Genomic DNA, 23,430 nt, shown 5'->3' with positions numbered 1-23,430 from the left:
ATCACTATGAAACCTGCAATCTCTGAGAATGAGAGCCAAGGTTGGGGTAGAGAGGAAGAGTGTAAGCCCTACTTGAGAAAGGAGGGAATGAAATAGGGGGATGAGAGTAATAGACCTCTATACTGGGTGATATACAGAGGGAGAGGGAAGGTATCCTGGAGGATTCTCCCCCCCAACCAAAAATGGATAATTAAAAAAAAAACTGATACATTCCTGTAACTCACTTTAATGGAGGGAGGGGGAAATGGAGAGGGAGAAAGTGCATTAGTTGACTTAAGAGGCCAAAAAACTCCAAACTAATAGAATCTATTCCCAGATCTATTACGAATATATCTACACTATATAAATATGAGTGCACATAATTTCATACTATACACAATACCACCATCAACACTAGGTTTTATAGAAAGTATAGTGAAGATAACAAAAACTGGTTAACAGAAAGACACAATGTAAATGGAAGTCACAGACATGCCAACAATAACTTACCTAGAATAAAAGACAACATTGAGAACAAAGGAGGTGGGTAAAACCTGTAAATAAACATAATGAACAAAAAACAAATACAAGGACACAGACAGATACACATACACACACTTTTTTTCAAGTAGACTGGTTAGAATCTCCAAAAAATTTATGGAAACACACGCAGAACTGTATAGAAAATGAAGACAAGGAGGTGTTGGCAACTTACACTTTTGATGAAAGCATAAATTAACTGAATTTTCAAACTATAACATATTTAAATAAATCTCTCTCTCTCTCTATATATATATATGTATATATACATATATTTATCTATATCTCTCTATCTGTATGTATGTATGTATGTATGTATGTTACCAAGAGTTATGGGAGTGCTTGGGAATCTAAACCAACCTATAGTATTGTTTTTAATGGGAAAATGTGGGTTGGGCTGCAAACAACAGACTTTATAGCTATCCAAAAAAAGTTCAAAGAGTTCACGTTAAAACTCTTAGTTTATGGGGAACTGATGTCCAATACAGCTAAGGAAATAGTTAGAAAGCATTGATTTCTTAAGGAAGTTACATCCCTGTGTTCCGAAGAAATTTGTAATTAAGAAAAACGAATAATATTTTTATAGTCTCTACAGAACTGAGAGAATTGGAAGGATACTAAAAGGTAATTAACCTTCTAATTTTCAAATGGGGGAGAGAGAAGAGAGGCAAAAAGGTAGAATAAATGATCCCTAACAAAATCCTAGAATACAGTATTAAAGAAGGTATTTTTAAGCATTAGAAAACAAAGTGGGGGCAGCTAGGTGGTGCAGTGGATAGAGCACCGGCCCTGGAGTCAGGAAGACGAGTTCAAATTCGACCTCAGACACTTAAATAACAGCAAGTATTTCACAAAACTTCTAGAGAATTATAAGCTGGAGGGTTATATATTTAGGTGTATTTTTAGTTAGATGAATCACTATATTCAAGGTATATTTATTATTAAACTATAGTAATGTTTCTAGCTGTATGCCATTATTAAACTATAGTAATGTTTCTAGCTGTATGCCATATCCTACTCAACATTTTTGTAATTACTATAGAGCTAGAAGGAAAGCTCATCAGATTTGTGCGTAAAACAAATCAAAGGTCAGTGTCACTAATACAATGAGTATGTGGGCAAAGAGTAAGGCATATATACATATATATATATATATATATATATATATATATATATATATACACACACACACACACACACACACACACACACACACATGCAGAAATGTTCTTTTTTGGCTTAAATACATAATAAAAAATATAAAATTGCTTACTGAATATATATGAGCAATAGCCAAGTGCTGAAGCTTTGGGTAAATGGGTTTTACTGATGATAATAATAATGTAGCTTTTGAATCACAACCTTCAACACACAATCACACATAGTATAAACACTGAGCAGACCACAGAACCATTTCCTGCTTCACACCCATCAGGAGCTTCCCTCATCTTCAAACCCTCCCTCTTCCCTTGCCTAGAGACTCTGAGGGCAAAGTAGGTTACAGAGCCCTCTAAAATCACCCAAGACTTAATTGATAACTAGCAATTTTATACTATCCTTTCCTTTTTGAATCTTAATGATGACTCTCCAGCCACACCCCTCCCCAACTCTCATAGCACCATTTATTTCGGTCACCTGCCAAGTCCCAACTCCAGTTGTATATCTGCCTGACACCATATCCAATCACCCTCCCATTTCACAACAACAACAAAAAATGTTCATTCATTCCATCTACTCCCACTCAAAGAGATCTGAATCCCTGAAGATAGCATTGACTCCCTCCCCAACACCCATATACCAGATTCTGGTCATACTTTCTCTTATCCCCTCCCACATGTTCCCAGGAGGGGGAATGTCAGAATCCTTCTTGTGCCCTCCCCCCATCCTCCAAACTCTCCTTTTGAAGCCAATCACCTATAGGTGAATTTTTGAAGTTCATTGCATTCAAATCTGTCTCTTAATCAAGCAATTATCTATCAGCCCCTAAATCACATCCCACTTTGCTTAGGGAACTTAGTATCTGGCTTATAGAATCCTGTCCTTCCTTACTCTTGCCCTAAAGTACTTTAATATATGTGATGATGTAACTTAAAACACCTAACCTCCCAATTCCTCAATTCTTATGACCTAGTTCACCATTCCAATTACACAAGAATAAATCTACCCTTGATCTCATCATCATTCACAAATATTCCATTTAAATAATCGAAAATTTTCCTGTCCCTTTATCATCTAATTTCTGATCATTCTTTCTCTCCCTATTCCTTACTACTTCCAAATTTATTGGGGGGGGGGGGGGTTGCAAGGCAAATGGGGTTAAGTGACTTGCCCAAGGCCACACAGCTAGGTAAGTGTCTGAGGGCAGGTTTGAACTCAGATACTCCTGACTCCAAGGCCGGTATTCTATCCACTGCACCACCTAGCCGCTCCCCAAATCTATTTTTGTCCTCCCTAGGACCTCTGATCAATTTATCTTTCAGTCCTCTCCTAGAGTGTCACTCCTGTTTTAACCTAAATCTTCCTAAACTCAATGCTGTGGTTAAAACCACCTGATCTACATTGTCCTCTATTCCTGAATCTCTTGCCCAAACATTAATGATGCCAAAGTCTTTCCAAATTCCCAAACTGGGCTGGTCACCAGAAAATATTCTCTCCAAAGTTACTAATGATCTTTTTATTAACAAATCTAATGGCTTCTCCTCAATTCTAATCCATCTTAATCTCTTTGCAGCAGCGTGGGTTAGGCTAGATTCTTCCCAAGAGTGACAAAACCAGGATGTGACTGGGTGGAGGAGAGAGGAAGGTGGTGGAGGAGATGGTAGGTATCATGTTCAAGACTCAAACGCTGCCTCCCTTCGCACAAGTTCCTAGTGGCTTATATGACCACAAGAGTCACCACACACCCTGGCTTGCAGACTGGAGCTATTTCCATAAGGAGATGAAAGGGGCCTCATCTATTGAAGATAAGTATAACAGAATTGTTATGTCAGGGTTAAGTAAACCTCCTTTAGTAAACTTTTCAATGACCTTTGAGTGCTTCATTTTGTACCAACATTGAAATGAATCATCCAGGTACTGGCATCAGATCTGTCCTTAACAAACTTCATTTCTCAGAGGTAATGGCTTTCATCAAAGTTGTAAAGGAGTTCTTAAATGTGTCCCCTCTCCTGCACAAAAAGACATTTTTGAACTCTCTCCTTCATTTTATCACTAATGAAGACATTCTCCTCCTGGATCATCTCTTCTGAGACTTTTCATGACCTGAATCTCTTCTGTTTATATGAACCACTCAAGTTTGACCTCCTTTACTCAACTATCATCCATATAGTATGCCCTAAATTGCAGGTAAACCCCCCCAGCCCATGTCTTGGGCATGCTATCCTATGTCTCTTCTCTTGCTGTAATCTTGAGCTTGGCTAGTTCATCAGCTCAGTTCCCATGAGCTCATTCATCATCTGTATACTAAGCCCTAGTCTTGCTCCTCAACTCCAGTCTTTGTATTAGTTATTCTATATGTACCTGAGAAAAAAGCAATACTTGTTATCTTTTCATCAAATGCCATGCTTCTTCCAAATTTCCCTACATTGTAAAGATTAACATCATCCATGTCCCCACACTTTTCCATACAGTCTCTATACCCATTGAGTTGTCTCTTCACCATATACATAAGAGTTTTTGGTTTCCTTTGAAACTGCTCAAACACAACTTCTACATTAAGTCATTTCTATATTCTCAGTTCCTAGTTCTATCCTCTCAAAAGATTTTAGCTCGTCTATACTTATGTATATGCATATTATCTCTTCTGACAGAATGCAAGCTGCTGGAGGCCAGGAGTCATTTTATCTTGGTCAGAATCCCTAATGCCCAGCAAAGTGCCTAGCATATGGTGAAGCATGATAAATACCAAAAGGCTTCTTGTGCAGAGAGTACACCCATGAAGTCATATATTCCCTCTCCAAGGAGCAAATGTAAACATACACATGTGGACATTCACACATGACACAAGAACACATACATAGAGGGATGTACAGATCTACATGTACCAAAGAATGAATGGGGGTCTCTAAATCCCCAGCTCATTGGCCCACCTGGGCCATTGGCACTCTTCCCTCTCTGTTCAGTTTCTCCACAATAGCTGACCCAGTTTAAGGGTAGTCCAGAGATCTCCCCCCCTTGCCATCACCCTGGCTGAGTCTCATAACCTCAAGCTGACCTGACCTACCCTTCTCTGATGGGCATCTCAGCATCCTCTCAGAAACATTGCCACCCTACAATTGGCATAATGAGGACAGAACAGATGTGCCATTTTAGATATACTTGAAAGCACAAATATGTCAACACACGACAAGAATGGAGAGGGAAGGTAAAAGTTAAGCATGAGGCAAAGAGAGTCAAGGATCAGGAATAGCAGGCTTAAAAAACAAGCAGTTTCTTAACATGATCTTATATGTATGAATTTATTGCTGTACTAAAATATATTTAAAATTAAGTATCTAAAACAATGTGTTAAAGAAGACATTATGTTTGAATAACGATACAAAGGTCAATTATGTAATACTTACGCTGACCCCATCGGCCTGTTTTGGGGTTCAAATAATTTGGATAAAGCCCATCAGGTCGATCCATTTTCTGAAGTAGTTTCCTAATATGCATGACCTGAACAAAACAAAATATAAACAATATAAAACCATCGATGTAAACACCATCAACTTACCCCATTTTTCTCTCAGATTCCATGATCTCATTATTATTCAATTAGATTTTTGCATGGATTTTTTTAAATTAAAAAATACCCAAGTAGCAGATAATTCTAAATGTGGCTTCCTAAAAAAAATTTATTTTATTAATAAAATAATGGACAAGGTCCTGAAAAACAAATTCTCAAAAAGTCAAATACTTTTGACCTATTAAGTTTTACTCGTTTTTCTAAAGTTAACATCTCCAACTTACTGAAATTTATACTGACCTTTTGGTAGTAGATTGGGTCCCCTGTCAAATAACTGAGGTGGACAAATTCCATATGTAGGGTACCAAATTCAGCCAAAATGCTGCTACCTGCAGAAGCCCAACCCCAGTTTCGTCCAATTCCACTGAAAAAATAAGAGATATATAACAGTTGGGAGAAAATCTGGAAAAATCATCAATGAATACACAGACTGATATCTTAGGAGGCCAAGAGGAGAGATTTTAGATTGAGCTTTGGTCAGGTCATATTTAGAAGTGTGCATACAAGGAAACCCAAGGGAAGAAACAAGAAAGATTGATCTAAAGAATAAAAAATGTCACCAAAGTAATTAGTGTCACAGAATAAAGGAAGGAAATTTTAAGGATGAAGCAGGCAATAATATAAAATATAAAAGGAAAATTGAGAAGGACAAAAGAACCCTCAGATTTAGGAATCAGAACATAATCAGTGTCTTCAGAGAGAGCAGTGTCAAAGAATTTTTTAAAGAAAAACTATTAACTGTACATATTCCATATAACATATTGAGGAGTTTGACAATAACAAAGGGGAAGGACAACAGACCAATAATGGTCTAAAAGCATTCTTTCAGACTTTGAATAGAAAATATATAGAAAAAGACAGGAAAACTAGATTATAAGTAGTTGAATGGTAAGAAAATGCAAGAACAGAATGGAAAATGAAATGTTTAGAATTTGGTAGTGAAATGGAAAAAACAAAAGGACAGTAACTTAAAGAACAGAAGAGAATGGCCTGTGTGTTTTTGAGGTTAGAGTTGAAAGGAAGTATGAAAAAGGATAGAAGAGGAGACAAAAGAGGGAAGAACTAGGTCTTAGCAGGCTGTGTGGATCTGAGACCTGAGAACAAGTGGAATACAAGGGTAGAAGAAAAAATAGATGAATAAATGCAAAAACTCTGTGGAGGCAAGTAAGAAAGATGAAGATTAGGCCAAAAGCTTCTGATCTTTTTTTTTTAGCTATTTATTTTTGTTTTTGTGCAAATGATTTTTTTATACATTAGTAAAATATGCTTAAGAGAAAACATAATACCCCCCCCCAAAAAAAACCAGACCCTCATGAGAAATAAAGGAAAAAGAAAAAAATGTGCTTCAGTCTGTGTTCCAAAGCACCAGCTCTGTCTTGGGTGGATCACATTCTTTTTTTTTAGTTTTTGCAAGGCAATGGGGTTAAGTGACTCACCCAAGGCCACACAGCTAGGTAATTATTAAGTGTCTGAGGCTGGATTTGAACTCAGGTAGTAATGACTCCAAGGCCAGTGCTCTATCCACTACGCCACCTGGCTGCCCCAAAGCTAATCTTCTTGAGCAGTTCGTGTTCCAACTGTTTGAAAAGTATCAGTTTGAAATGAAACAAAATTTCTTTCTTTACTTTCATTTCAAAACTTTAGAAGTTACACAATTTAACAGAAATAGTAGTATACAGGTGGTATTTTTTATGCTTCCCATCAATGTGCTTAACTGAGTTTAATTAAGTCTATTGGGGAAATTGGAGTAAATAAGCCAATATGTGTAGATTTATTAACTCATAACATCACAAATTCCTTTGGTAAATAATATTTTTGTTTCCTAAGACACTAAATAGAACATGAGTGTCAATGATTGCTGAAGCATGAAATCTAGACAAAGTGAAAGTCTTGTCTTTATTTTACATCAACTATTTCTCATTCTGCAGGTATTGGAAAAGAAGGAAAGCCAAAGGTTTCTTCAGTGAACTCCTGCAGTGGAAGTGCATAGCTCCTAATGTAATAAAAAATCATTTGTGGGAATTAAAAGATTAGTTGATTTGTTCTGATCACACTGTATTAAGAGTCGGGGCTTGAATCCAGGTCCTTTTGCATCTCTGGCTGGTCCCCTAACCATTCCAAGCTTTTTTCCATAGCATTGTCAAAATTCAAAAGCCATCATTTTTATTTAGCATTTAATGAACATTAATTTCAGTACACATCGCTATGCTGCTTTACTATACTTTTCTCCAGCTCATCTTGTATTTTAACTAAAACAACAAAACAATAAAAAGTAATTATTAAAGAATACCAATGAGAGCAAGAGTTGCATTTACATATTATAACTATAAGCAGAAGCTTTTTTGTTTAATTTTTGGGTCATACTCCCTATCTTTTTTAATTAACAAAGACATCTTAGCTAAATGATAAATCTAAAACCAAAATCACAACCAGTTCCTCTACAGACATTTCCCATCACTAAAATGTTTGACAGAGTAGCGACATAGAACAAAAATTGCTCCTTGGAAAAAAAATAAAGATTGCCGAAAGGAATAAATGACTGTACAAAAATTCGACCATAGATATAAATCACTTTAAATTTACTGTCAAATTATTTAATTTTTAGAGTGAATGAGTTGACAAAAATGCATACCAAATTAAAACTTTGGGGAAATGCAAATGATTCTTTAAGCAAGGAGTTATAATTAGGTAAAGTTCAGGTAACACAGTCTAAGTCCCCCAACCCCAACTCTATCAAATGATAAAGGATCCCTTCCTAATCTCCTAAACTCCCTCACAATCAACTATCTAATACAAACCTACGTCTTACAGGATATTGAGTATGAAGAGTCTTGGAAATGGAGGACTTGGAGTTAGCAAAATACAAATTTTTTTGACACCAGAGCTACTGTTTTATTTTCTGCCTATTCCCCACTTTTGTACCAGAGTCTGGAAAGTGCTGATGCACTGAAATTTGTTCAACTCCCTTCAATTCAGTGAACCTCAAGATTCTTCATGAAAAAAAATGAAAATGAGGGTCCTGTCCAGGGCTAAATCCTTGACATAATAGCTCTTTCTTTTTCTTTAGTGGATATTAAAGTCTTGGTATTAGAATTCAAAATATTTTAGAAGAGACTGATTTTACCATAAATTATCAGTTTCACTGCTATGACATCAGGTTTTGTAGAAGAGAACTTTTAAGTATTAGGAGTAGAACCAAAAAGTATTTCTCTTCCTCTTAAAATATTCTCAATTATCCACAAATATTGAAGGGAATTAGAACCAATATAAAGGAAAAGTCCTGTTTCACCTCCAAGCTTACAGGTAACTTTTATATCCCTCTGTTGATAGTGATCAGGACTTGATCCAGCTCCTTAAGAACTTAGCTATTTAGAAAACAAGGTTCTGGAGCCTGCATGCTTGTTGTTTTATCCTTCAAAGATACTGACTATTGGACACTTTTTGCTCTTTTAAAGTCTCATAATGACAAATCTTCCCATTCCCCACCTTAGGAGATCTTGGTCACCTAATTTGGTGAGGAAAAACAGAGATAACCTGTACTGCTCCCTCTATTCCTCCAGTCTGTATCTTAAAATACTTTGTCTAGTCTATATCTTCTATATAATCCTCCATTTTTCTTACCTTTCTTATGTTCCTAATGAAAGGGTACTCCAACATACAAAAGGGGATTCCCATACTTGTATCCTCAAGCATATTCCTTTTCTTCTCCTCCAAGAGTCTTGGATCCTTAATTCCCTGTAATCTTTAGATTTTCCCTATCCAGTGGTTCTTTCCCTAAATCTACAAACATGATAGTTGCCCCAAACTTAAAACAAATTTTTCATTTATGCATTCTAGGACCTTAGCTATTGCCAGTGCCTCATGTTCCTCTCCACCAATCAAATGAAACTGGTTTCCTCAAGACTGCCAATGCTATCATCAGCTAAGTCCCCATCCTTCTGGACTATTCAGCAGCAGTTGATCTTTGCTAACATTCTGCTTTATCTTGGGCTCTCGTCCTGCCAGTTTCAGTCAAATCATTTCATCTCCTTTGCTATACTAAGAAATGGAATGGACAAACATTTATTAAGTGCCTCCTATGGGTGCTAAGAACTCTGTTAATTCAAGGGATCCACAGAAAACTCACACCTCACAGGCTCTCTGGAAGTTTGTTCTATAACTGGGGATGTAACATAGAGAAAGGAGGGACTGATATTCATGGCCACTTCTGAAGGACAGGAAGGTCCAGCAGTTCTTAGGCAGGCAAGGGAGCAAAGTAGTCAATAAGGTCCTGGGGATGTGGGGGAGTGAGAGCAGGGCAGAGGGTCCCCTCCACTTGGAGGGTGGGGTCTAGGATAGCAACAGTGGAGGAACTGAGCAATGGGGGTGAATGTTAATGAGGGAAAGAAGGAGTTCATACTTCCTTCAATTGAAGTAAGCGCTGTTGGTCCAACCTCCTGTTGTTTACTGGCAAGCAGATCAAGGAACTGAGGTATTGGGCTTTAGGCTGTGATGGTTTGTAGATGTGGCGGGTACTGCAGGTGGCAGTCTGAGGGAGGGGGGTCATGTTTATGTTACACCACTCATTCTGCCTCCATCTACCCCCAAGGTTCTGTCCTGGGCTCCTTTCTTTCTTTATCAGTGACCTCATCAGTGACTATAGGTTCAATTATCACCTTAATCCCTATGACACTTGGATGTTTAACACCTAGTCTTAATCTTTCAGTTGAGTTCTAGTACACATTCTAACTAGATGCCCTTTTTGTTTTTTTTTGGGGGGGGGAGTAAATTTTCAGTGAGTTCCCCAATGCTAATGCATATCAGCAACTATTCTACAATGCTGTCTCTTGTATGTTCCAAAAGCATTTATACTGCAGCATGCCTAAGAAAGAACTCATTAAATCCACCCTCCAAATCTCCCCTTTGCTGGTGGAGAACCACTCTTTCTGCCACTCATGTTCACAACCTTAGACTTCTCAACACTTTCCTCTCCCTTATACTCCATTCATTTATATAATATTATCCATTCTACAACCACAGTGCAGTTTGCAATATTATAGCGTCTTTCCCCCCTATTATTTGGCTATCATTTTAGTCCAGGCCCTCATCAATGCTAGTCTATATACTATTAAATAGCTTCCAAAGTTATGATCTCTTAATTGACAAAAATCGTGGTCTGTACTCAGTTCTCATCTTTCCTGACTTCTCCAGCCTTTAATGCCATCATCTACCATCATCCTCCTTCCTTGATATTCTCTTCTCTCTAGGTTTTCATGACATTACAATCTCCTGATTCTCCTCATTCTTATTTGATTGCCTTTTTTCTATCTCCTTTAACTAAATGCTCATCCAGATCAGGACTATTAACCTTAGGTGTCCCACTGAGCCCTCTCTTAGCCTCTCTTTCCTCTTTCTACATTATTTCACTTGGTAATCCTAATATCTTCTCTACTAATTGTTCTCAAATCCACTTCACCTGCCCAAACTTCTCTGCTGACTTCAATCTTGCATCTCCAGCTGCCTTTCAGTTATCTCAAACTGGAAGTCCAAGGGACATCATAAGCTCAACAGGTCCAAAACAACCTTTTTTTAACTTTTTCCTTAAAACTCTTCCCCATACAGACTTCCGTAGTAGAGTAGCACCAGCTTCCCAGGCCCTTAGGTCCAGAATCTAACTGTTACCTTTGACCTTATCTCTCACTCCAACCTACCCTCACCCCTAGAACCTTTAGAACCAAGTATAATTTTAACATGGTGCCCTCTTGTCGTTTCCAATCATACTCCTATCATGTACTCTTGGACCCAATGGGTGATTTCATTGACATAAGGAAGTGTCAGGTAGGGACATCTCAACCAATGCAGACTAGCATCTTTTCTGCAACTCCGAGTCCAAAAGAGTCAAGGAGCAGGATCAGATACCCAGAATGTGTTTGAGACAGGACTTGAAGCTCAGGATTCCTGACTTTAAGGCAAGCTCTCTGTCTCCTATGCCCCAGTGCTTCTCATGTGTGTCTAGCACAATAAAAGTTACTTTTACATTTCAATTTATTCAGTAATAATGACAGATTCCTCCATTCCTTCTCTGGCACATTATCAAGGTGTGGAGGCAAATGGGCTCTTGACAGTTATGTCAATGTAGGTGCCACGGACGTGGAAAGGTTTAAAGTAATTACTTAGGGCTGTGCCAATTCTCTCAGGACAACTGAGTTAAGGGTGGTTGAGACGAATTAACAGTCTGGGCACAGAACTTGGAAGTTTTTAGCCACAACAAATACCATCCAAAGAGTATGAGATGGGTTGTGATCTGTGAGGTGGGAGGGAGTACTCCACAAATGATAAAATCACAGATCCTTGACATATTGAATAACTACAGATTAAAAAAATATTTTCAATGACGCATATTTATGAAAGTCTGTTTTGCATCTAAATAAATTTCCTATATTACCATTCTAAAATTAATTGAAGAATGTCAAAGTAAATAGCTCCACAAATGAAAAAAAAATAACTCTATAAAATGCTTATGTAAAAGATTCAGAAAAACAAACATATCCCAACATTGCTGATTTTCATATCCTCAATTCCTTTCTTGTGGGTACATTTTGTGAAGAATTTAGATTTTTTTTCTTCTAAAAGAAAACTAGGGTCTTCTAGAGCCAAACTTATTGCTATAACATTTTATATAATTATAAAGGACAGAAATGCCTAATATACTTAGATTTTATCATCTGGGAATAATGCTACATTAATATTACTAGAAACTTACCAGCTGAAATTGAGTCTATTACTTTTTAAACTTATTTTTAGGGGAGGAAAGTGCATCTATTCTTAAACAAATCTATATTCTTTCAATTACTTTGAAATATTTGTTAAGGGTAGTCCCTTGAACAATTCACAATAAAGGCATAAAACATTTTATTTCTTAAGTAAAGCATATGAATACAATTAAGAGTCTTGTCTGGATATAATGAAGGTCTTCATGTGGTTAAAGAGAAGATTTAGAATTAATAAACAATTTACTGCCATTGAACAACTATGGTAGACAATGACTAAGAATCTACTAAAAGTTTGGCATTTAATACATAGCAAAGAGAACAGTAGTTGACTCTGACTTTAATGTGGTTAAAACTTAGTAAGAGATAAGACAAATGTATACTAATCATAATACAAAATAAGTTGTGAAAGGCTAACAAGGTGTTATGGTAGTTCAGAGGAGAGACAAAACCCTTTCACATTGGGAGCAATCTAAGGTTGAAGGGAGAAAGGGGAGAAGGAACTCGAATGAGTGAGACTTCCATTCCCAGAGCTTTTGAAGACTCCTAGTATAATTGGAGTGCCCAGCCTTGGACCTCTTCTGTCTATAGTAATATTAATGTAAGTGTTTCCTATACACAAAAAAGCAAACACAAAATCTGTATGAACAAAGTACAAAACAAGTTTCACAGAGAAGGTGGGCCTGGGGCTAAGGAGGTAGGTGTGAGGGGTTTCAGGCAAGGAGGGTACAATACAGGAGATGGAAATGTTGAGCTCAGATTACATTAAAGAAAGTAACTTATAATGCCTAGTAAAGTTCTTCACATTTTGAAAACCCTGAAGCGCTAAGCAGAGGTATTTCTATTTTATTGGAGAGACAAAAGGGAGCCAAGGGAGTTTCATGAGCAGGGGAATAAACATGGAAAGATCAGGGCTAGAAAATATCAAATGAATAGCAGAGTAACTTATGAATTAAAGAGCCAGGGTGGGGTAGAGTAAGAAGGTTCATTGGTCAAGTTTTAAGCTAGGAGCAGCCTGAAGTGGGGTGATGACAACCAACAATGGTAGGTAGAGACGACTAACACAGGTTAATATAGCCCTGAAAGCATGGGGCAGGGCCAGGGGGCGCGGCCACTAAGTGAGCCCAACAGAAACAGAAAAGGAAGAAGACACAGGATTTCTGCTGCAGACATTCTGAAACCTCTTTTTAGAACCTTCAGTTGGAAATCTCAAATAAGTAATTTCTGATGTGAGGCTGCAGTTGAAATCTGTGAGTAAGCATTTATTAAGCACCTCCTAAGGTCTAGGGGTGTGAAAAAGTCCCAAGACAGTCCTCCTCCTGCAGGAGCTCACACCTGGCCTGGGGAAATGAGCCACCAATGGCCATGTGCAAACAAGCCAGACTACAGCATCAACCGGAAGCATTCAGCAGAGGTAAGCCCCAGCACAAAGCAGGCCCGCAAGGGCTTCCTGAACAAGGACACTGCCAAAGCCAGGGGCAGACACCAGCATCGAGGGCTCTGCCTGCAGCCAGGGGACTACAGCAAGGCCTGAATCACTGGATGGAGGAGAGTTTTGTTATGAAGGGCTCTGAAGGTCAAATGAAGGATACTCTACTTAAAACTGGAGGTGTTAGGAAATTATTAAAATTTGAGTAGAGAGAATAGGCTGAAGGAAAAGACAATTAGGAATTCTAGCAAGTTTCTCAGATAAAGGCCTCATTTTTCAAACATAGAGAACAGCCAAATTCATAAAAATAAATGAGTAAAAGATATGAACAGTTTCACATGAAGTTCTCAATGCTACAGAACAATTCTGGGGTACTATCTTATACCCATTAGATTGAAAAGAAAAATGACAAATATTGGAGGGAATGTAAGGAAAATGAGACATTAAGGCACTGTTAGTGGAAGTATGAACTGGTTCAACCACTCTGTAGAGCAATGTCAAACCATGCCTGGAAAGGGCTATAAAACCATGTTTTCCCTTTCACTTAGCAGTGCCACTACCAGGACCCGTATGAACAAGGACTTTTATAGCAGCTCTTTTCTGGTGGCAAGGAAATGGAAATTGAGGGGACATCCATCACCTGGGGGAATAGCTGGACAAAAAGTGGTATGTGATAATGATGGAATGCTAGTCTGCTAGAAGAAATGATAAGCAGGATGCTCTCAGAAAAACCTGAGAAGACCTGAGCGGATGCAAAGTGCAACGTACCAAGCATAATACTCAGCAATATTGTGACCCAAGAAAACTCTGAAAGACTTATAAGAAAGCATCTTACCTCCAGAGAAAGAGTTCACAGTGTCTGAATGAAGATTGAAGCATACTTTTTAAAATTTATTTTTCTTCAGGCTTCTATTATGGAAATGTTTTGAATGACTGTACATTGATAACCTATATCAACTTACTTGCTTTTTCAATGGGGGTGAAGTGGGATGAAAGGAAGGAATTTGGATCTACAGTTTTAAAAATAAATGTTAAAAATTGCTTATACATGTACCCAGGAAAAATAAAATCCTAAATAAATTTTAAAAAATTTTATAAAGAATCTGGGGCAGCCAGATGGTGCAGTGGATAGAGCACTGACCCTGGAGTCAGGATAACCTGAGTTCAAATCCAGTCTTCAAGACACTTAAATAATTGCCTAGCTGCATGACCTTGGGCAAGTCACTGCCTTAAATAAAATTTTTAAAAAGAATCTAAATAGGAGTATGATATGGTCTGACCTAAGGTTTAAGAAAATCACTTTGGTGGTTGACTAGAGGGATGTACCGAAATGGCAGGCAAACTCACCAGCTCTTACAACAGTTCAGGCAGAAGATGAGGCCCTGTACTAGGGGACCTCCAACATCAGAAGAGGAAGGGGACATTTTCAAGAAGATTCCAAAGGGGGACACAAATGGGGGAAGGGAGGTAAAAGAAAATTAAGAATGCCTGTATAAGATGGTGGTGCTATGGCCAATAATAAGGAAATATGAAAGGGGAGAGAATATAGAAGCATAGATAAGCTAGATTTGAGAACCAAATCTGATTATATTAATCTAGAAGTCATCTCCAATGAAATAGATGGGAGTTAAACCTATGGTAACTGATGATAACATACAAGAAAAGGGTACCCAAGATACAGCCTTGAGAAAAAGTTGAGAAAAAAATGAAAACTGAAGCAAAAAATGCACAACTGGAAAAGCACTGGTTCTACAGTCAGAGAGTAGCTGCGTTCAAATCCTATCTCTGAAAACTAAGTTAGGCGTTAGACCAGATGTCCTCTGAAGATCCCTTCTAGCTCTAGATTTATGATCTACCACTGATCTAGAGGGCCCCAGGAAGATTGCAAAGTTTTTTCAACTGAATGATGTTACTGGGCACCATCCTACAAAGGACTGAAAGGTGAGGGACAGAAAATGAGAGCAAGACATTATAGGTGATTTTCAGCTTAAATGAAAATGACTGTTAAGAAGAGAAACATAAGATGATAGCATGAGAGGATGGCAGGGTCAAATGAAGTTTCCAGATTTTTTTAAGATGTCCCTTTAAAGAAGGGACTTGATCATACTTAAAGACAGCAGGAAAGGAACTGCCTATAAGAAGAGATTAAAAGTTAGAGATAGAAACATTCCCTAATATAAAATGTCAAAAGACGTGAACAAACAGTTCTGATAAGAAAAAGCTTAAACTCTTAGAAATTAAGAAATATTCATTAAAGACCTTGCAAAGAGTTCTCCAAATGAGTAATAACAAGAATGAAGATCAAAACACTCCAGTTCCATTTCATATACAGCAAATCTGACAAAATTGACAAAATAACAAAAGATTTTATCAATGACACTACAGCTACACAAAGACAGGCTTGAAATTATTCTACTGATGCAGCTAAAAATTCATTCATTCTGAAAAGCAATTCGACGTTATGCTAAACAAAGTGAATAAACTGACTACTGCCTCTGATATTTTATACCAAAGGATCCTCAGTCAGTCAGCATATATCTTAGCTAATGGTCAGCTAGGTGGGACAGTGGATGTCAGAAGATTTATCTTCCTAAGTTCAAATCTGACTTCATACATTTATAAGTTGTGGGAACCTGGGCAAGTCATTTAATCCTATGTGTCTCCGGTTCCTTATTTGCAAAATAAGCTGGACAAGGAAATGGCAAACTACCTTCATCAAGAAAACTTCCAATGGGGTCCTGAAGATTTGACATAACTGAATAACAACTCTGTACTAAGTGCTGGGAATACCCTTCCTCTCCCAAAAGAAGGCAGTTCCTACTCTAACATAAACAACGTTCTCAGTGTGGAGAGCTGATGACAAAACTCACAGTGAGACTGGATAGAAAATGGACAGATGTCTAGCCTGGGCACCTCCCTTAAATGGAGGGGCTGCAAGGAGCCTCCACCTCCATCCTCACTCATAGGGAGAGGCCCAAAGAAGAGAGGGTACCAGGGAGGCATGAGTTCAAAACTGAAGGCATCTTTGGGAGAATTGAGTTACTGGGACATAATGCAAAGCATTACTTATTATAGAAGCAAAGAACTGAAAACCATTGATTATGGAATGGTAAACAAACGGAGTACAGGAATGTAATGGAACATTATTACAGCATTAAAAACATGACCATGAAGTTCAGAGAAGCAGAAAACTTAAATGAACTGATACAAAATGAAGCAATCAGAATCAAGAGAGCAATAAATGAGTACATGTGAAATGGAAAACAAAACAATACAAAACCTGAATACTGCAAAAAATTATAATGATCAACCATAGCTCCAGAGAAGATACAAAATTACACTACTCATTCCTAGCAAAAATCGGCAGGGTAAACAGCATTTATTGTCAGATTTATTTTTCATATTGTTTGGTGCTGATAATATACCTCCCCTCCCAAAAGAATTATTTTTGGGGGGTGGTTCTATTTTAATCTTCATTACTAGAGATAGCCCAACTGGGTAGGGAAAATGGGAAATTATATTAAAAAATGAGGATGGCATTTAAAAAAGGAGAGGAAAAAATATGAAGATAAAAATTGACTAAAGTGGCAATAGGATCAAGGCAAAAGTAGAGGGATTGATTTTGGCAAAGAAAAAGACCATTTCATCATCAGTTGCAGATAAAAGAGAGTCTAAAATATTGAGGAGGAGGTATGCATGGCAAATGATCTACTGCTAGAGAGGAAGGAGGGGAGATGGAGGTGTTGAAAAGAAAATATTTAAACTATATAGCTCTTGTGGGAAGTGTAAAAAGGACCATAAGGAGGGCAGCTAGGTGGTACAATGGAGGAGGGGGATCGGCAGCTAGTTGGTACAATGTATGATAGAGCACTGATCCTGAAGTCAGGAGCACCTGAGTTCAAATCCAGCCTCAGACACACCTTAGCTGTGTGACTTAACCCCCCACTGCCTTACAAAAAGCCAAAAAAGAAAAAAGAAAGACAATGAGGCATAGTAAAAGCATTGTCTAAAAATCAATTCACTTGAGATTAGAGAACTTAAATCAAGTTGTATGACTTCCTCTGGCACCCTAAAGTATTTGACTTCCTCATGAGGTTCATCATAATCTTTGGGGTAGAGTAAAAAAAAAGACATCTAGAAATGAACTCAAAGAAACTGGATTTGACTCTTGGCCATAAGCCCAGGGCATATTTCATCTACCCTCTTCGAGGTCTCAGTTTCCTTAACAAAAATCAGTGGAGCAGAACCAGATAAGTTTTAAAGCTACTTATTAGCTTCTTTAAGAAGTCTAGGTAGCTTAACTTCAAGCTTTTTTTAAGTGATTTTTCTCCCTGATTAATTTCATGTTCAATGTTATTTTTTAATCATTACCACAACTTATTTTCCCTCAATTCTAAGTTAAAAAATCCAAAAGTGTGGGTTGTGAAAAGGGCTACATAATAGTCAGTATTTAAATTTAAAATAAACCCTTAATTATCTAAACAAATGAAAGAAATAAGATAAAAATTTAAAAATAATAATTTGGTAATGTAGTTATTAAATCATCAAAATTACTTAACATAAAATGTAAAATATATACCCTTATATTGATACACTGAATTTTGAACTAAAAACCCACACACACATTTTTAAATAAAGGCATCTGTGTTCTGAGAATACGTAATACAAAATAAAGAACTCATACTGGGCATACCAAGAGTATTTGGGAATGTAATATACAGCTCCCTAAAGCCAATACCACTGGGGACACTTGAACAAAGAGAAAAAAGTTTCTAACACCTTCAGTTAGAAGTTTGACCATGGAGATTCTCAGTAAATTGGTCAGTAAACTACAATAAACTGTTACTTTAGTAAAGTACCAGTAAAGTCTGGTGCAATCTGCCTTTACATAATGTCATTTAGAAATATTTTACTCAGGAACCAATGAAACTTAGTTTAGGTAGGAAAATTCTTCTGTAATTCAAAATAGTCAAACAACAGAACTCCAAAATAAAAATGACTAACTACATAAATGTCCATGTTTACACATACTGTCAATCTCTTTTTTAATTTCAGATTCTTGGTCTACAAAAAGAAGTGGCTGAACAGGATAAAGTTAAAATTTAGTTTTGAGTTGTAGGTGGGAACCTGTGATTTCAAGAGTGTAGGGGATCCCTAGAGTGAGAAGACACTCTCAATTCCTGCTGGTTGATATGGTCACTCAATCTAACAGTCTTGGAGAGACCTACCTGGAGCTTGGGAAGAGGAATTATATGGGAAACAAAATAGTTTGCAGAAGTATAGGATTGAAAGGAAGGAGACAGGAAAACCAGCTAGAACCCAGTCCTTTTGATTCCCTTACTTTTACAAGGCTACTTCTCTTTCTATCTCTTGTGGTTGGACTTTGTTGGTAATACATAGAAAGGCTGATGATTTAGTGAATTTATTTTATCTTGTTACTTTGTTAAAGAAGTTAATTATTTCAAGTAGCTTTCTAGAGTTTTCTAAGAATGACATCATATCATCTGCAAGAGTGAAAGCTTTTTTTTCTCATTGCCTATTCCAATTCCTTTAATTTTTTTTCTTCTCTTATTGCTAAAGCAAATATTTCAAATGCAATATTAAATAAAACTAGGGGTGGCTAGGTGACGTAACGGATAAAACACCGGCCTTGGAGTCAGGAGTACCTGGGTTCAAATCCAGTCTCAGACACTTAATAATTACCTAGCTGTGTGGCCTTGGGCAAAAGACACTTAACCCCATTTGCCTTGCAAAAACATAAAAAAAAATTAAATAAAACTGGTGATGATGGGCATCCTTGTTTCACCCCAAGGTCTATATCCCAAAGAGATCATAAAAAAAAGGGAAAAGATCTGCCATGTACAAAAATATTTATGGCAGCTCTTTTTGTATGGCAAAGAATTGAAAATTGGGGAGATGCCCATCAATTGGGGAACAAGCTGTAGTAAATGAATGTGATGGATGGACTTCAGAAGACCTTGAAAAGACCTGAAGGAACTGATGTTGAGTTAAGTGAGCAGAAGCTGGAGAACACTGTACATACGAACAGCAACAACTGTGATGGACACTGCTCCTCTCAGCGGTTCAGTGATCAAGGACAATTCTAAAAGACTTATGATAAAAAATGCCATCACTATCCAGAGGAAAAAAAATTATGGGGTCTGAATGCACAGCAAAGCATACCATGTTCTTTTATGTCCTTATCCTCTCCTGGTTTTTTCCTCTCTTTAGAGTCTTTTACAACACTATTAAGATGGAAATATTTTAAACACAATTGTTCATATATAACCTATATCAGATTATTTGCTGCCATGAGTACAGGGAGGGGAAGGGAAGATGGTAGAAAAAAGTAAAAAATAAAAGCTTGCAAAAAGGATATTGCTGAAAACTATCTTTGCATTTAATTAGAAAAAAATGGAAAAAAAACCAAGAATATTCTTTCAAGCCCATTAGTCTTATATCCCCATTTGGATATACTGATATTGTATTGATAAAAAGACTGGGATAGCCTCATAGTCTGATGGGAGATAGGGATGATTTAGGATGGGGGGGGGCAGAATGAAGGTGTGGACAAAATTTTTTTTTTGTAATGGCAAAGAATTGGACATTGAATCTAAGAATTTAAGAAAATAGATGAAATACAAAAGGAGAGAAAACATGAATAAAACTGAAGCACACAAAATCAACTCTCATCCTTGACTTCTTGGTAGCATGACTCTGCTGATCACCTTTTCTTACTGTAAAACTATTCTCCTGATTTTCATGACATTGCTCTCTCTTGAATCTCCCACTACCTGTCTGATTCCTGCTCATTAATTTCACTTTGATGGATCATTCACTTCAACATACCCCAGTACGTTTCTCTCCAGGCTCTGTCCTGGACTGTCTTCTCTTCCCTTCTACAAAGTTATCATTTTTATGCAGACTTATAAACAAAAATAACCCTAATCTGTCCTCTAAATTCCAGTCTCATATCATTAACTGCCTTTTAGATATCTCAAAACAGATTTTTCATAGAAATTTCAAACTCAATCTGTTCAGAACAGAAAGCATTGGCCCTGACACCATTTTCTTCTTCCAAACACATCTGTTATAATTAAAGGAAGCATCATTTTCCCCCAAGTGTGCCACAACCTTGATGTCTGCAACTCCTTAATCTTACTCTGATATTACTTCTCTCCTGAATTAATATTTCTAAAAGTGAGGTAGAATGAAGTTAGATTTTCAAAGACACTAACATATCAAAACTAAAGAAAAATTAAGAGTTTAAACCTGACATTTCAAAAGCACTGCCACTGCCCACATGAGGAAATGACAAGGAAGAATATAGAATGGTATAAATTATAAATTTTTCTCAAGACTTTCAACTATTTTCAATACCTTCATTGCTACTCTTCTATTCATTCTTCTCCTACTCTATACCTCACCTTTTACACTGCATTGTTCTAGACCAAATCTAAGCTAGAAAGAAGCTTCAAAAAATCAACTTATTTAGATCCCACTTGCCATGAAAATTTCTATGACAATAATCCAAAGTAAAGAATTTTTTATTATACTCCTAAGAATTTACAGGAGTAAAGAGAGATACCAGGTAGGACTTTTCTTGGTAATGTATTTGAGGATTCAATAACCTTTTCTTTCAACAATTTTACTATATTTCCATCGTAAAATAGGAGCAGGAGTAGTTGGTGGTGGTGGTGGTAGTGGTAGTAGTAGTAGTAGTAGTAGGTAGTAAGTAGTAGTAGTAAGCAGTTAGTAGTAGTAGCAGTAAGTAGCTAATAGGTAGTAGTAAGTAGTTGGTAGTAGTAGTTAGTAGTAGCAGCAGCAGCAGTACTAGTAGTACTACCAGCAGTAGTTGTAGCCCTAAGCTGAATTAACAGCACTAGGACTAATATCGATGTACAACTTTAAAAATCTGAAAACTGCTTTGTAGAGATGTCATGTGAGCTGCACATTAATTATCTGATCTAAGGAACATAGTTCTTATTTCCATTAGACACATGAAAAAACTTTTTCTGTTCTATTAAATAAAGCACAGCAAGTTTAGGTGACTTGCAGATGATCCAAGTTAAGCATTAAAGCAGGATCTGAAAGCACATCTTAGATTCCTAAGATCCTACATTCTGCAACCCTAAAGTCAGTCCACTCTGCAGACTTTACAGCTTTACAAAAGGAGAGATCTATCTTTCAGGGTCTTTTTCTATAAAGACAATTTGAAATTGTTTAAAGTCATCTTTATTAATATTGCTGCTGCTGAGCAAAATACCAACAACTTTGTCATGAGACCAAGTTACAAGAAAATAAGTTGTCTACACTGTTGTGCACACCTATGTTTTAAAATGCAGTTGCTACACAGTTCTGTTTTTTTGTATGGAAATAGTTAACATACATAGTTCACTATAATCAAAAGACAGTATATTAGATTCAATGCACAGCAAAGAATTCTGGCTTCCAAATGTTCAGATGTATACTCTAGTTAAGATTTTACTAAAGAACTCTGATTTTATAATGGAAAAATTACTAATCAAGTCAATGTCCCCAGAAAATGAATGCTCTTGGGTAGGGTTTTCTTTATACCTGTACATTTCTTTAAGCTTTACAATGGATTGATAATAAAGTTTTTAAGTCTACATAGAAAAATAAGGGGCACAGTGGATAGAGCACCAGTCCTGGAGGCAGGAGCACCTGAGTTCAAATCCAGCCTCAGACACTTAATAATTACCTAGCTGTGTGACTTTGGCCAAGTCACATATTTCCATTGCCTAGTAAAAAAAGAAAAAGAAAAAAGAAAAAGAAAAGAAAAACCTAATGAACATCAAAATAAATGGTATGGTTTTTTCCAACAAGAAAGATTTTAAAGTTATGTATACTTCATAGCATAAAATAAATTATTTAAATACAACTTAAAAATGGCTGACACAATCAAAATCATCTTCTTAAATTCAAAGGGCAGTTAGCTAGATGGGCAAAGTGAACAGAGCACTGGGCTTATAATCAAGAAGATTCATCTTCAAGAGTTCAGATCTGGCCTCAGACACTTACTAGCTGACTGACCCTGGGCAAATCAGTTCACCCTGTTTGCTTCAGTTTTCTCATCTTTAAAATGAGCTAGAAACTAAATGGCAAACCAATCCAGTAACCTCACAAAATAAATAAATAGATAGACAGACAGATAGATAGATAGATAAATGAATGAATGAATAAATAAATAAGTGAGTAAATGAATAAATGAATGAATGAATAAATAAATGAATGAATGAATGAATAAATGAATAAATGAAATGAGCCCAAATGGGATTTCAAAGAATCAGAAGATATACCTGAAACAACTAAAAAAAACAAAAACACCAAAATTCTTTTAGCTATATTTAACCTCTATGGACCTTAGTTTCCTCAACTATAAAATGATGGGGTTGTCCAGATGACCATTAAGGTACCTTGTTTAAATCTATGATCTACAGTGAAGTTGAAAGCAAAACTATATTCTAAGAAAAAAAAGATATGAAATACTGGGGAAAAAAATTTTAAGGGTTAATCTTCAACTTCACTTGTTGAATTTGAAAGCACTATAATTCTAAACCAGGGCCTAAAGCTTCCCTTTTCATTAATAAATTATGTAGCTAAAGGAAGCACTGCTCTCTGAATGTCATTTTCAATCCGATTTGGAAGAGGAAAAGCAGGTAGCATAGAACAGAAGGGAAAAATTCCTTTAGGTCCATAGAATGGACTAAAAGAACCACCAGAATTGGAAATAAGGGAATAATGAAGAAAGTAGACACATTTTATGATCATGCAGAATAAGCCAGGTGAAGAAGATAGAGTTGTATAAATTAGACAAAATAGGAAAGAACCTGGGGATTTAGTTAAAAATCTGAACTGACACAGAATATAAAGGGAAGAAGATAATTGGAAGGAAGGAATAAGGTAAAGAAAACTCTTTAAAGATAAAATATAAGAAAATAAACATCTGTTCACATGAAGAGGAAAAAATAAGAAGCCTAAGCTCA

At 36.7% G+C, this 23,430-nt stretch overlaps 1 protein-coding gene across 2 annotated transcripts in view; it reads right to left on the bottom strand.

Moving 5' to 3' along the window:
- MAN1A2 (mannosidase alpha class 1A member 2) overlaps positions 1-23,430 on the bottom strand; it is a 202,123-nt gene that overhangs the window by 46,882 nt on the left and 131,811 nt on the right. For both annotated transcript variants that reach the window (XM_074188551.1, XM_074188552.1), the window contains exons 7-8: positions 5,486-5,609; positions 5,082-5,175 (exon numbers count right to left, since the gene is read on the bottom strand). In XM_074188551.1, coding sequence (XP_074044652.1) covers positions 5,082-5,175; positions 5,486-5,609 — 218 coding nt within the window. The remainder of the gene's footprint in view (positions 1-5,081; positions 5,176-5,485; positions 5,610-23,430) is intronic.

Source organism: Macrotis lagotis, chromosome 5 (genome assembly GCF_037893015.1).
Source record: "Macrotis lagotis isolate mMagLag1 chromosome 5, bilby.v1.9.chrom.fasta, whole genome shotgun sequence".
Taxonomy (NCBI): Eukaryota; Metazoa; Chordata; class Mammalia; order Peramelemorphia; family Peramelidae; genus Macrotis; species Macrotis lagotis.
Note: the sequence above shows the minus strand (reverse complement) of the source record. Positions and strands in the feature narration are given on the sequence as shown.